This window comes from Anser anser (genome assembly GCF_964211835.1).
Source record: "Anser anser genome assembly, chromosome: 1".
In the NCBI taxonomy this organism is placed as follows: Eukaryota; Metazoa; Chordata; class Aves; order Anseriformes; family Anatidae; genus Anser; species Anser anser.
In genome coordinates, this window is record NC_139720.1 from 212129087 (window position 1) to 212142773 (window position 13687).

Genomic DNA, 13687 nt, shown 5'->3' on the forward strand with positions numbered 1-13687 from the left:
TTCTTAATTTTTGTGTCCACTGACAGTTCGCTCCCCGTTGCCGGATATTCTCACCAGGAGCCCCGTTCCACCAGAAGTCCTCTCCCTGCTGAGGACCTGGGGGCCCTGATCCCACCCGTGGAGCCACCACCACGACCGCACAGTGCAGGACAGCCTCCCGCAAGCCACTTTATGCCTTTTAATGAGAATATTTCACTTGGACATACGTTTTTTTTCGTGTTACATTGCTCGGTGTGAATACAAAGAGGCCAGCAGATGCTAATACATATGACACACAGGCACACGCACACAGAGCCCCAGCACCCCCTAAATGGTGGGGTGCACGGGAGGCCAACAGAGCTGTGAACGAAGGGACGAGGGTGGCGGTGGGGGAAAGCTGGCCCAGACCAGCACTGGAGAACATTGCTAGGCTGCATCGTCTACTGAGCGTGTTGTGGGCGGCAGGGGTGGCTGGAGGCTCGTCGTGGTGGTAAGGGGGATCTCCTAGCAGCCCTGGCTGGCTGGTGGACGTCTCCAAGCAGCATTTTGTTTGCTTTGGTGGAGAGACCGAGGTCCAAAGCCACTGCTGTATCCCCGTCAGATGCCGTGCTCCTGGTGGCCTGGCAGGTAGTGCTCCTGGTGCCACAGCGCTGGGAGACTGAGCCCAGTAAGCCCAGCAAGGGTTACTTGAGCTTAACTGGTTAGTGACACCAACATCAGCTCTCAGCAGACACTTCTCACCCCTCCTGATGCCACCTGCCCAGGAACGTGCTCCTCTGAAGCCTGGATTTTGGAAAGGTACCCCATGCTCCTTCCCCTACCTCCCCCCAGACACGACATGCCTTTAGCCTCCTCTCTGCTGGCAGGTCCCAGCTCTGGTCCAAAGGAGCTGCTCCACACTGCGTGGTGCTGGGTGGACGATGGGACAACCAGCCAGCAGATCGGCAGGGCCAACCAAAGATGGAGAAAAACCCACTGAAATCATGGGCCTGTGCTCTCTGAGAGTGCTTCAGGCTCCAACCGGGACTGGCAGAGAGCCCTTTTATACAGCAACACACACAAAAGCACAACAAAATCATTAAGTTTTTTCCAGCTGTGATGGCCAAGTCCCTCTTTAGATCAGAGCCCTTTCTGCACATGGGCTTGGCCACAATCTTCCAAGAGCAGGAACTTCGAAATCCCTACGTCCACGTTGAAGCTTGCAGTAAAGATCCTCCCAGGGTTAATTTGTCTGGACACAAGGGGGGCAAAAGGAGATGACATCTTCTGAGCTTCACTTCCAGCTGAGCCCTTAGGTTGGGGAAGATGTGCCCCAGTCACTGGCTGTCACGGTGCCAGGGGGATCCTAGGGCGAGGAATTGTCCTGCAGGTCGCCCTCAGCCCTGAGTCATCGTCCAGATACCAGCGCAAATTGCGGGATATTTTTTTTTCTTTTTAATATTTTAAAAAATAAATAGAAGAAGAAACAGAACTTTAAAATTTGTTCTTTAAATATTTCCAGCATTGCACGGACAGCACTTCAGTACTCTAGCCTGTTCGATCAGTGGTTTGTTTGTTCTGATTCCTGGTTAAAATGTGCTCCTCCCAGCCTGCTTTTTCTTCCTGTCCTTAAGAACACGGTGTATTCTTCTGTGATGTCAAAAAACAAGCCCCGCAGTGTTCATCAGACACCTTTCCAGCATGGACTGGGGCTCTGCTACTCCTCTTCAAACCTGAAATGCCCATAAGCTCACCAAAAGCCGTTAGCATCTCAATAGCTCTCTCTTTACTTAAAATAAAAACACAAACCAAACCAAGCCACACGCACACGCACACACACACAAATCCTCTTCCCAGAGCCTTTGCGATGCCAGCTGTTGGGTTCAGGCAAACGTCCTGCCGGAGTTTCTTTGCTCAGTCACTGCCTGAGAGCAGTGGTGTCCCCTGGAAATCTTTGAGGTTTAAGGTGGAGTCGGGTTGCAGGGTGGGGAAGGAGGACGGGGGGGGGGGGTCAGAGATAGTCATCCTCGCTCGAAGGGGAGGTGGGATTGGAGCCTTCGAGGTCAGAGTCCAGCGAACTCCCTGACGGCGTTCGGCTCATCTTCCACATCTGGGAGGCAAAGGTTCTCCCCCAGCTGCATGGGTACCCCACAGCCCTCAGCTGGCGAATTAGCCCCATGGCCACCTGCCAGTGGCTTCTTGCAGTTCACTTGCTACCCTTTGCACTCCTCTGTTTGCTCATGGCTGTTAGCATCTGGCTGATGTACGAGGTCAAAAGATCATCCATCTTGTAGCCCTGGTGAGGAGAGAGAAGATGTTACCTGCCTTTATAGCACAGCTTGGTCTCTGGCTCATGCCTCTTGAACACACTTGCTACAAGTCGTTAACTTATATATATGTTTCCAGGTATATTTTTCCCTTCTTTTTTTTTTTTCTTTTTCCTTCTTCCTTTTTCCACAGTTCTCCTTGAGTGATATGGCCCTGACACAAGGATCAAACACAATTTACAGTGCAAGTCTCTCCCAGGAGGCTGCTGAGGCTAAGGATGTGTGGAGCTTTGGAAGGGGAGTGGATTTTTCAAATGGCCAAAAATAATGTGAACGCCCCAAATTAATAACAGGACAGGACTTTTTATCCTACATGCTTTGAGTTTAAGATAGACTAAGCAGAAGTGTTTTGTTTTCTTTTTTTTTTTCCTTGTGGCTGTTAGTAGGTACAAGCTGGGCAAAGGATCTTGGTAAAAGGACACCCCCTGAGCCCACATCTGCTTTGATACGTTTTTCACTCCAGTGACATGGAGCAGTGTCCCATGTTCCTGGGTCGGCAATGCCCCAAGAACCTCAGGCTTGCCTGTAACTTGGAAGATGGACCTAATGAGAGCCCCAGTTGCTTGGGCAGAGCCATGGTGTGAGTGCTGCTTGTTTGCTTACTACAGGCTTGTCCAGTGCTACTGCCCTGGGGGCAGTGGCAGGGAAGTCTTGGATGAACTCTGTGCTGCCATAAAGCTCTCCATGGATGCATAGGAGGTGAGGCCTTACACACTTAACATATCCCCATACTTAATATCTAAATCATCCCTAGGAAAAGCTGTTCTGGAGATAGCAACCAGACAGTGCTGAAATCAAGGGGAAAAAATATAAAAATAAAAAAAGAAAAACACACATTGATGGGTCTTCTATGAGACCACTTTCAGTCCAGAGAATCCCTGAGACATGGCTTATGGGAAGCAGTTTATTTTAGCCTGCCAAAGTCAGGATTTTTTCTAACTGTGCCCATCAATCTTTAACACTCCTTACCAGGGATGTCTCGCAGAGCAGCTTGCTTCCCCTCACCAGGTTGCCGATAGTTATATGGAAGTAGGTGTTGCCACTGCTCCAGTTGGAGATCTTGGTGAAGGGGTGAGTGATGAGAATATCCTGGTGGGAACACAAGACTCACACTCAACACGAGAGCCTCAACCTTTAACTTTCCTTCAAGCAGACCAAGGATGTCTGCTGAAATGAGAATATACCATGGCCTCACAGGAACAGCAGTGAAGTGCAAGACTGCGGATCCTCCATTCTCGTGGAGGACTGCTCTACTGGAAGGTCCATGTGGCTGGTGGAATAGCACAGCCTTTGGGATTAACCCTGTAAGGGGTTGGGGAGTTGGCTCAGGAGCACCTGGTGAAGACCTCAGTCTTGCTTACCTTGGTTTTGGGATCAATGAGGCTCACTCCATGCTTATTGATGGCAATTAGAAGGATTTCTGGATAATTTGGCTCTGTAGTTTGCTGTTGGAAATGAGATGAACTGGTTAGGGGAAGCGTCGTGCTAAATCAGGTGCTTTCCTATTTCCTCACCCAGTATCTTCTGCCAGCATTTGCATTTACATTTGGCAGCTAAATCACTCTGGGTGGAAAAATCACAGGATATTATTCAGATCCACTATGCCATCTAATGAACATGACAGAAATTAAGGTGCCTAAGTTCAAAGATATCATGAACGGTTTCAGCGTCATGTTTCCACACCATGCTTAATGTATGGTCCCTGAGTATGGGGGGTTGCAATAAGGTGCCCAGAGTTCTTGGACTTCATCACTACTGGCCTCCCCTGCCTGTGATGGGAACCTGGTGCCATGATGGGTGATCTGGATTGGGTTCACAGTGTGTGCAGGTGTGTGAAAATTACACGTTCCCCTTTCCCTTCACAAAACAGAGAATGGCTCTTGCCTCCTCAGCAGTACAGCTGCGAGGATAGACCTGAAGAGGACTGAGATACGTTGATGCTCTACAATGCCCCAGTATTGTAAAGAGACAGGGCAGCCATAAATGAGTATCTCAGCCCCTTACTGATGGAGAGACTTACATCCTTTCCCTGTCTTATCAGGGTTGTTCCACTCCAGGCACTGGGACAACCCTGCATACCTGGAACCCCTCCATGATACGGGACTTCTGATACTGTCTCAAAGCTGCCAGGGAACCCCCAGGCAGAGCAGGTACCTTCACTTCAAAGAATGCTGATCCAAATGTAGGCCACTTGAAGATAATCTTTAGGAAGGCAAGCTTGGCTTCTTCTCTCGTTTTGCCTGCGTGCTTATTGTAGTATGCCACGATGGACTGCAACAGAGAGGACAGCAGAGCTGGAGGGTTTGCATTACCTTGGACCAAAGATTTTTGCAGGTAAAGAAGCATCATGCTACAAAGACGGACTATCCTACCAGAAACCATAATTGCTTCACGGTAACTGGGCTTTCGCTGAGATTCATTAACAAACCACAGCATATGGTGAACCTGTGATCAGTTCTTCCTGCCTATTAGCTGTTCTCAGATGGCAAGTTTCTTGGGATGAGTAAATATTAATTGGGCCAAGAAAGTAGCTGGAGAAGTTTTCCAGGTGGAGACATCTATTCTAGTCTCTGCTCCAATGAACACTTCACAGAAGTGTTGGTGGGTCACTGGAGCAGAGCCTGGAACTAAAGTAGGTCCTTTCTTAGAAGCTGTACTGATGACTCCATTATAGGGATTATAAATTTTGATCTTTCAATTTTGGGAGCAGAAGGGACTGAGGGGACTTCGACACAGAGAAGCCAATAATTTGCTTGTTAGACACATGGCCAAGTTCAAGTCCCAGCAAACAGAAAGGACTTACAAGATTGTTTCTTGGCAGTGAGACATCTACATTACTTTATGGCCTAGACTTGTCCGTACCTGTGCCACAGCTCTCCTTGTGTAAAGCGGGGAGAATTGCCTTTCTGCTCAGCAGTCTGCCTTCAACAACAAAGCTTTACATGAGACCATCCCCTAGATGTGTCCATACAGCACTGCATCCACCACTACAGTCACAGCAACGTGCAGCACAAAGCCCACAACGTGTGTGTGTGTCTGAACACATGTACAATTCCTTCTCTTGGTGCTGTTGGAGAGATTGTGGCCCTTTTAAGGCTCAAGAGGGACCATGGGTCACTCCTTCTGGCAACCTGACTTCAGTGTTGAACATCAGACAAGTCACACGAGATGCTGGGTTTCCCCCCACCAAGCCTGACCTATGACTAAAGCTGCTGTTTTACCCGCTTCCAGTCATCTGGAGAGAGCTGCCGGACGAGGTCCTGAGGCACCAGCTCCTTCAGAAGCTTGGGGATGCTGGGGAAATAGGATTTGTCATCCTCAAACTTCACCCGGTAGATGAGAGCTGCCAACTGCAGGACCTCTTCCCGTGTACACTTGTGGTAGCCGCGCAGGTACTTTGGTAACTCCTGTATGTGGAAGAAAGCCATTCAGAAATAGAGGGGGTGACCTCAGACCTTCACCCTCTGGTGCTAAATCACATTTTTGGAGGTCTCCAGCTCCTGGATATGAGGCTCTGCCTTAGGAACACTCATAGTTGTTGTACCAAGTGTGGTGGACAGGCAGCTGCTCAGCTGAGACCACACTTGATGTCTAAAGATCCTCTCTGGCCTGAAACGTTCTCGTGTTACAGGGTGGTCCCTGTGGTAGGTATCAGATGTGTGAACCTACAGTCTTGTTCTCCCTCCCTCATTGCTGAAAATCCAACCCTTGTAATGGACAATTGGAATTGAATGGGTTTTTTTTCCTCCCTTTATTTTTCCTTTTCATTTTTTTTTCAATCTATTCCCCCATTACGAAAAGATGCTTGAAAATGTGTCAGGTAACTATCAAAGCATCAGAGGCTATGATAATATTAGGATAATTGCTTTATCCAGGCAAGAACACAGGGAACATCTGTGTATTTGCATAAGTGTATGAGAAAGCTTTGGGACATGCACGTGTCTCTTTCTTCCCAGATGAAACAAGTGCAGAAGAGCTGCAGCTTCTTGACTGGCTGCTGGGACCATCACAGCTCACGCCCAAGAATGAAGGAGCTGAAAACCTTCAGAATGCTTGTGAATTTGTACTCCCTGCTAAGGCTGAGTGCTACTGTGTCCCACTTCTTGCTACTTTCCCAAGAACATCTGGCCCAAATCTCAGCTGAGTTGGTTGCCTTACAGTGCATGAAGCCTGGTCCTTGCCATACAACCCAACTGTTCTTCATAGGTCTCTGTTGAAGGCAGGACTTTGTTCTGTTAAAAGTAAAACTTCATGCATCTGCACATACACAGTCTTTCCACCCTAATTCCTCCCAAAGTCTCTGCTGCTATCTCAGGTTCCCAGAGCACCTGGTAATAGTGGAAGATCGAATCTGCCATCGAATCCTTTCCAGGCGTTGTGTTGGTCCACAGCTTTTTCATGAAGAACACTTGGTAGGTGAGGGAAGGCACTATACCTGTGCGAAGGAAGCAGGGAGCAGATCTGAGAGCAATGCTGAGAGCACCAGCCAGGTCATCTGTCAGGTTTTGCCCCCAGGGCTGGCACGGACAGCACAACCATAGCAGCGTGGCCCATCTTTAAAAGGGCTGGAGGGCTCAAGGAGGGCTGTGCGTGACCCCAAAGGGAGAAAAGTCACTGTTACCATCTTTCGCTGGTCTTGCTTTCTTTATCCAGTCCGTCAGGTGTCTCACAAAGTCAAAGAAGAAATCGCCCTCGGGCACACTGATGACCTGGGGGCACAGCACATGGTTACAAAGGCTGAGGAAGCAGTGAGAGGCCACAGGCAGGGCTGGCTGTTGCCCCATCTCCTGCAGTTTTTGCTCACTGCTTTGTCTCAATTAGACTTCTCTGCTACAAACTGCTGATGCCAGAAAGCCATTGCCAACAACTCGCTCTAATTCCACCCATTAATTCTTATTGCACCTTCCTGTTTCCCTGGAGCAATTAATTTCCCTTCCTGATGACTATCTCTGTAGATTTCTTCCAGTTGCCCAAGGCACCTCTAAGCTTGCACATTTTTCTTAATCCTTATAAACCAGCCAAAACCAGGACACCGTCTCAGCAACATGGGTCTTCTACCTCTTTCTCCTGATGGACCCTATCTCCTTTGCCCCAGATCAATGCAGCATCACAGGAACAGCTACCCAGAGGGGACCAGGCTGGCTCCATCTGGCAGTCCCCATGTGCTCTTTAACATTCAATTAATTCGCAATGCAGTGACCTCTTTGGGCAAAAAATGACAAAAATGACAACAAAGGCAAAAAAAGAGTGACTCTTGCCTCACTCTGGATCACACAGGGATTCGGTGGGCCGCAATTAGTGTGAGATCCTGCACATAGGGTGGCACTGGCTGCATCACTCAGTCAGCAGGACACAGCAGGCTGCCACAGTGCTATCATCGGGCGTTAAAGCCACCTGCTCTCAACACAGGAGACCTTTGCCTGTTTGTGTTTTAAGCCCTTTGGGATGATTGCTGTGAAGCACCGAGTGTTTTGGCATTACCCCAGCCTCTGTGTGGGTCACTCACCTTGTCAGAGATTTTGACGAAGAGGCTGAAGCCTTCAGAAGATTTTAGGAGCAGCCTGTTGGAGATGTTCTGGCAGAAATCCTTGGCTTTTGTGCTGGACTCCACCTCAAATGCCTACAAAGAAAGGAAGATCGTCACCACTGCTACCTCAAGATTAATTTCTGCTTCATGCTCTCTTCGAGGAGCTCTAGGCTCAGATATGTGAAAAGATGTAAGTGCCCACCACCAACAAAAGCGGTGATTTTATGGATTGTGGCTCTGGACTTGGGAAAAGGAAATTTGCAGAAGTTCAGCCATGGTACTTATCATTGGGAACTTGAACTTCTGCCCACCACATGCATGGCCACGTTTGCCTGAACCCCCAGAACCCACGTTCCACATACCATGAGAGAATGGCCTGGAGCTCAGTGCCACTGCTCCTCAGTGCAAATGCATGTTGTACCACAGGGACACTACTTGGCCAGCCCACCTGGGTGACTGCCATGGTCAAAGGGACGACAGACACGTGCCGAAGTCCCCTCTGCCTCCTTCTACTGGCTCTCACACAGATGCGTGTGTATAAAGCAGCTTATTACTGGTCACACAGAAAAAATACTCAGAGTGATAAGAAGTCCCAGGAGATCTGTAAAACCCCGTTACAGAAAAACATGGGCACACACACAGCTACTGGAGAAGAATACTCTTTTTCCTTTGTGGCTGTGCACTGCTTTTCACATAAACTCCCTTGGAAATACAAGAATTTAGTTGTGCCCAAGGGCATGATGAAAGAGAGGAGCAGGCAAGCCTCACTGGAAGACTAATCAGTAGCATGAGAGAGCAGTACCTGCAAGGACATGCCTATCTGCTCCAGCCTCAATTTATCTACATGCCTTATTAATGTCTAAGATGATTAATGAAAGGTTCCTGAGTGCAGATGTTATGATTTCTGCATCATCTCAGGTCAGAATGGGGAATAATTTTAGTTTCCTTCTTGCCAGCTCCCTGCCCAGTCCCTGGGACTGGTACCCAGCTGGGTATGGTTTGGTGGACTGAATCTGTCAGTTGAGGCTGCAAATAACTGATGGCCAAGGCCTGTGAACCACTGAGGGCATGGATGGAGATGAACACATTCTGTTTCTCTCTTCCTGGGGTCAAAATTTGCAGTGAAGGCTGACTCAGCACCCATGTCTGGAGAAGGTGAATTGCAGGAAATCAGACCCCTGAGCTCCAGTCTTCTATCCTGCCTCACCAAGGTAGATAAGGATGGATCTTTCTGATGTTGCTGTTTCAGACTCTTCTGGGAAGGCTGAATTTTTTCTGAATCAGAAACAACAGTAGCCTTTTCTGGGATTTTAATAAGAAAATTGACATCCATCCTGACAAAAATGAAGTTTCCTTCTATCCCATTTACCTCATCGGTGTCATCAGGAAAGTAAACCTTGTGGAAAATCTGGGTGGTTTTGTGTTGAATGGCTTCCACTTCTACGAGATGGGGAGGGTACTTTCTGGATCCATTCCTGCAAAACAGGGAGAGGCAAGTGCCATAGCATCAGCAACATCCTCCACCCAAAGTCCTTTTAGTTCAGTTTGGCTGAATGCAGAGAAAGGCTGTGAGCTTCCAGTGTCCCTCCAACTACTACCAAAATATCTCCTACTTGTAATTTCTAATGCATATTTGGATGCTGTGACATGGTCAGGACCTGGAGGTCTTTTGGTGCTGTACCTTAGGGCTTTCTGGAGTCTTTGGATGCAGTCTGCTGCCAACGGGTGATGTTTTCGGGACTGCAGAAACCTCTGGACATGGGGCAGGAGGATGTTACTTGGAGGGAAAAGGCCTGTACACAACCACAGCAGCTCCCAGCCTTTCTCTTCACTGTACCTAAATGAGGAAAGATCCAGGAGGAAAAAAGTTATGGCGTGGACACTGCTCTGTGCTTTGGCATGGGTGGGTGGTTCTCAGCTAGAGGGGAGGAGACATGCTTAGGCTCCAGATCTCCTTTGCCCAACAGAGGCTAGTGTCTTTGGGCCAAGCAAAACCAACGACTCTTACTTGATGTGGTTGTCCGTAAGCTGCTTCAGGGTCTGGCAGTAGATTTCATCCTTCAGAGGCTCAGCTTTCAAGGCACCTTCAAATATTTGGTCTGTCAGCTCATTGACTGAGCGGGTCCTTTTGGATGGGTAGTCACCCATGTACTTCAGCACTGGTGGGAGGCAGGAGTCAAGGATCAGCTAAGCGGGAGGTCTGGAGAAGCCCTTCTGTTGATGATGTGATAAAAGACATCCCACATTTGACTACAGAAGTGGCTGCAATTTGGTGGAGGGGGCACAGTGGTAAGGCTTTAAATTTCTTTAGGAGATGTCCAGCGAGCTCTCTCTCTTTTTCATGCATCATCTCAGGTCAGAAAGAACCACTTTGTGGTTGGGATGTAGGCCTAGGGAAGTTCTGTGACTACTGTGTTACCTGATCACACATAGTGATACCACTATAAAAGACCAGATTTTCAGCTGGTGTCATGAGGCAGAGCTCTGCAGACAGCACTGGAGCTGTGGTAACATAAACCAAATGATGACCTTCACCACTTCACCATATTGTACCTATTCTGCATGACAACAGGTCACAGTATTCTGAATAAATGTGTTTAACATGGAAAGGAGAATGATAAAATTGCAGATGTTCTCAATTTTTACCAGTCCTTTTAGTTCCTACTACTGCTGTTATTTGCTGCTAGGAGGAAAACTGTAGCAGCAGTAACTGTGCTGTAGCATCAGTACCGGGTTTATACCAACAGAACTGTTCGAACTAAAGTCTGTATCCTAGAGCAAAACCCTACCAAAACACAAAGGCGACTTCCACAGGTTAGATTTATATTTGTACTCAGCTTCTTTCTCCCATGCTGTCTTTATTCTGCCAGGAAAGTGATACTCAGGCATCAAGCCCTGTCCCTGAGGCCATGAGGACTAGTTTGTATCCATAATGATTAGGTCTACTCCCTTCTACAGCAGATGCATCCTGGAGAGTTGAAGCAAGCCAAAACAGAACTGTTGAGTTAACCGCTAAGCGATGTGTACCTGCAAGACTCAGTAACTTACTCCCTGGACCTTGCTTATGGAGAAGACACCCATCAGCTCTCAAGGATGCTCAAATACAGATTTCGGGATCAGATCCATCTCCAAGTCCATGACATGGTCCCAAAGCCCTTAAGAGGGACCAGAAACCTTTCTATGGGCTTTAGTTGGGTCTCTGAAGAAGCTGCTCAGCCCTTTGCCTGTCAGCCCTGTTGCCCAAGGGGTGCCCCAGGAAGTGGAAGGATATCAATGAAGGCCATGCAGGCTTCTTGGGACAGCTCCTCGCTCCCCAGGATCTTCTTCAGCAACGGCTGTTTGATGGGCTCACGGGTGTAACACCACAACTTGTCCTTCCCACGGCTCTTGGTGATCATGACCCTGCTCAGGGTGTGCTTGGGTGGTGGCCTGGTGGCAAAGGAAAAGCAAAAGGAAAGGTGGAGAGGTTACAGGGATAAAATGGACTGTGTGTAACCAGTGCTTCACCTGGAAGGCTGTTCACAACACCAGAATAAAGAACTCTTACACCAAGTGGCTATTCACAGTTTTACAGAGTATCTGTCTTCCGCTGTGTCCAAAGGTAGTCATTTTTCCTTTCCTAGGGCTCAGAAAAGTCCCTTTTGGACCCTACCCAAGCACCTTTTCTACTGAAATAAAAAAAAAAAAAAAAAAAAAAAAGCTTCTAACCACAAGAGAAGGGGTGATGGCAATGGGTGGTGAGGGAGATGGGCAGCAACAATGAAAGAATATTGCCCAGTAGAACAAACCCACCAGGGTGAAGACATCTCACAGGACTTGGTCTGTCTCCATGGGCTGCCAACCCCTCTAAACAGGAGCGGGAGTTTTTTGATCAGTCTGGTAAGCTACATTCAGCAGTGGTGCATGCTTTGGAGCTGAGATGAAAATGTCCCCACGTAATTCACCTGCTGCCTACGTGGTCTCAGGCTGTGTAAGGGATCACTGGGAAGGAATACTAGACCACTAAGCACAGCCTCCCACAGATTCACAGATTCACAGATTTCTCTAGGTTGGAAGAGACCTCAAGATCATCGAGTCCAACCTCCGACCTAACACTAAGTACTCCACTAAACCATATCCCTAAGTTCTACATCTAAACGTCTTTTAAAGACCTCCAGGGATGGTGACTCCACCACCTCCCTGGGCAGCCCGTTCCAATGCTTAATAACCCTTTCGGTAAAGAAGTACTTCCTAACATCCAACCTAAAACTCCCCTGTCGCAACTTTAGCCCATTCCCCCTCGTCCTGTCACTAGGCACGTGGGAGAATAGACCAACCCCCACCTCTCTACAGCCTCCTTTCAGGTAACTGTAGAGAGCGATGAGGTCGCCCCTGAGCCTCCTCTTCTCCAGGCTGAACAAGCCCAGCTCCCTCAGCCGCTCCTCGTAAGACTTGTTCTCCAGACCCCTCACAAGCTTGGTCGCCCTTCTCTGGACTCGCTCGAGCACGTCCATGTCCTTCCTGTAGCGAGGGGCCCAAAACTGAACACAGTACTCGAGGTGCGGCCTCACCAGAGCCGAGTACAGGGGCACAATCACTTCCCTAGACCTGCTGGCCACACTGCTTCTTATACAGGCCAGGATGCCGTTGGCCTTCTTGGCCACCTGAGCACACTGCTGGCTCATATTCAGCCGACTATCCACCAATACTCCCAGGTCCTTCTCGGCCAGGCAGCTTTCCAGCCACTCATCTCCCAGCCTGTAGCTCTGCTTGGGGTTGTTGCAGCCCAGGTGCAGGACCCGGCACTTGGCCTTGTTGAACTTCATGCAGTTGACCCCAGCCCATCGCTCCAGCCTATCCAGGTCCTCCTGCAGAGCCTTCCTGCCCTCGAGCAGATCGACACACGCACTTAGCTTGGTGTCATCTGCAAACTTACTGAGGGTGCACTGGACGCCCTCATCCAGATCATCAATAAAGATATTAAAGAGGACCGGCCCCAGTACCGAGCCCTGGGGGACTCCACTAGTGACCGGCCTCCAACCAGATTTGACTCCATTCACCACAACTCTCTGGGCCCGGCCATCCAGCCAGTTTCTAACCCAGCGAAGCGTACGCCAGTCCAAGCCCCGAGCAGCCAGTTTCTTGAGGAGAATGTTGTGGGGAACGGTGTCAAAAGCCTTACTGAGGTCAAGGTAAACCACATCCACAGCCTTTCCCTCATCCACCAAGCGCGTCACTTGATCATAGAAGGAGATCAAAGATCTCCTGAAGATGGGTACTTCAGCTGTGACCGCTTTAGCCTTTTGAATGGGTCTGGTTTGGTTTTGTTGATGGAGTTTTCTTTTGTTAACCAGAGATTCTAAGCCTTGGAGATGGGGAGAAAAAATGGGTTGAGGCAGGATTGCATGGGGCAGCCTTTCTCTCTGTCAAGCCAAATGGCCTGGGGGGGAGCCAGCCCCAGAAAAGGGGCCCCTCAGCCCCCCCAGCCCTCCTCCTTGTCCACATGAGGGCATCTTCCAGGCCTCTCCCAACGCAGCCGCCTTTGGCCTCGCACGGGCCACTCCATCACAGAGCCTTGCTGAGGTCACAGTGGCCACCGCTGTCACGCCTTTGCCCCGGGCCCTATAAAAGAGGCCCCCTGCCGCTGGCCCGCCACTTGCTCAGCGACTCGGTCCTCTGAGAGCCAGCGTAAGCGGCAGGAGGAAGGCCAGAGAAAGGAGCAAGGCGAGCGGCAGCCCTCCTCGGTGTGAGGACCGCGAAGCGATCTGAGGAAGCACCGAGAAGATGGCAGCTAATGGGAGAAAGATGTCTCATGGGCAGAGGGACAGCACCTGCGGCACAAAAGACATCAGTGCCTGGGGGAAGCCTGCTGCCCGGCCCAGAGACGATTATTGGA

The 13687-nt window shown here is 49.4% G+C and overlaps 1 protein-coding gene across 1 annotated transcript; it reads right to left on the reverse strand.

The window, feature by feature from the left end:
• Positions 1-165: 165 nt before the first annotated feature.
• Positions 166-11390, reverse strand: LOC310885068 (unconventional myosin-VIIa-like). Its single transcript, XM_083807910.1, has 12 exons — positions 11084-11390; positions 9821-9974; positions 9494-9649; positions 9182-9287; positions 7792-7905; positions 6907-6994; positions 6614-6720; positions 5507-5692; positions 4440-4556; positions 3647-3730; positions 3255-3374; positions 166-2254 (listed from the first exon to the last, which is right to left on the reverse strand). Exons 1-12 carry the CDS (start codon positions 11208-11210, stop codon positions 2165-2167), a joined length of 1449 nt encoding a protein of 482 aa, XP_083664036.1. The 5' UTR covers positions 11211-11390; the 3' UTR covers positions 166-2164.
• Positions 11391-13687: the final 2297 nt, after the last annotated feature.

Excerpts from the sequence above, each read along its gene's own strand:
- LOC310885068 (XM_083807910.1), bottom strand. The coding sequence starts at position 11,210 with ATGATCACCAAGAGCCGTGGGAAGGACAAGTTGTGGTGTTACACCCGT. Across the intron at positions 3,375-3,646 it reads TCATTGATCCCAAAACCAAG|GATATTCTCATCACTCACCC; the intron begins GTAAGCAAGACT and ends TGTTCCCACCAG. Across the intron at positions 2,255-3,254 it reads TGCTCTGCGAGACATCCCTG|GGCTACAAGATGGATGATCT; the intron begins GTAAGGAGTGTT and ends TCTCCTCACCAG.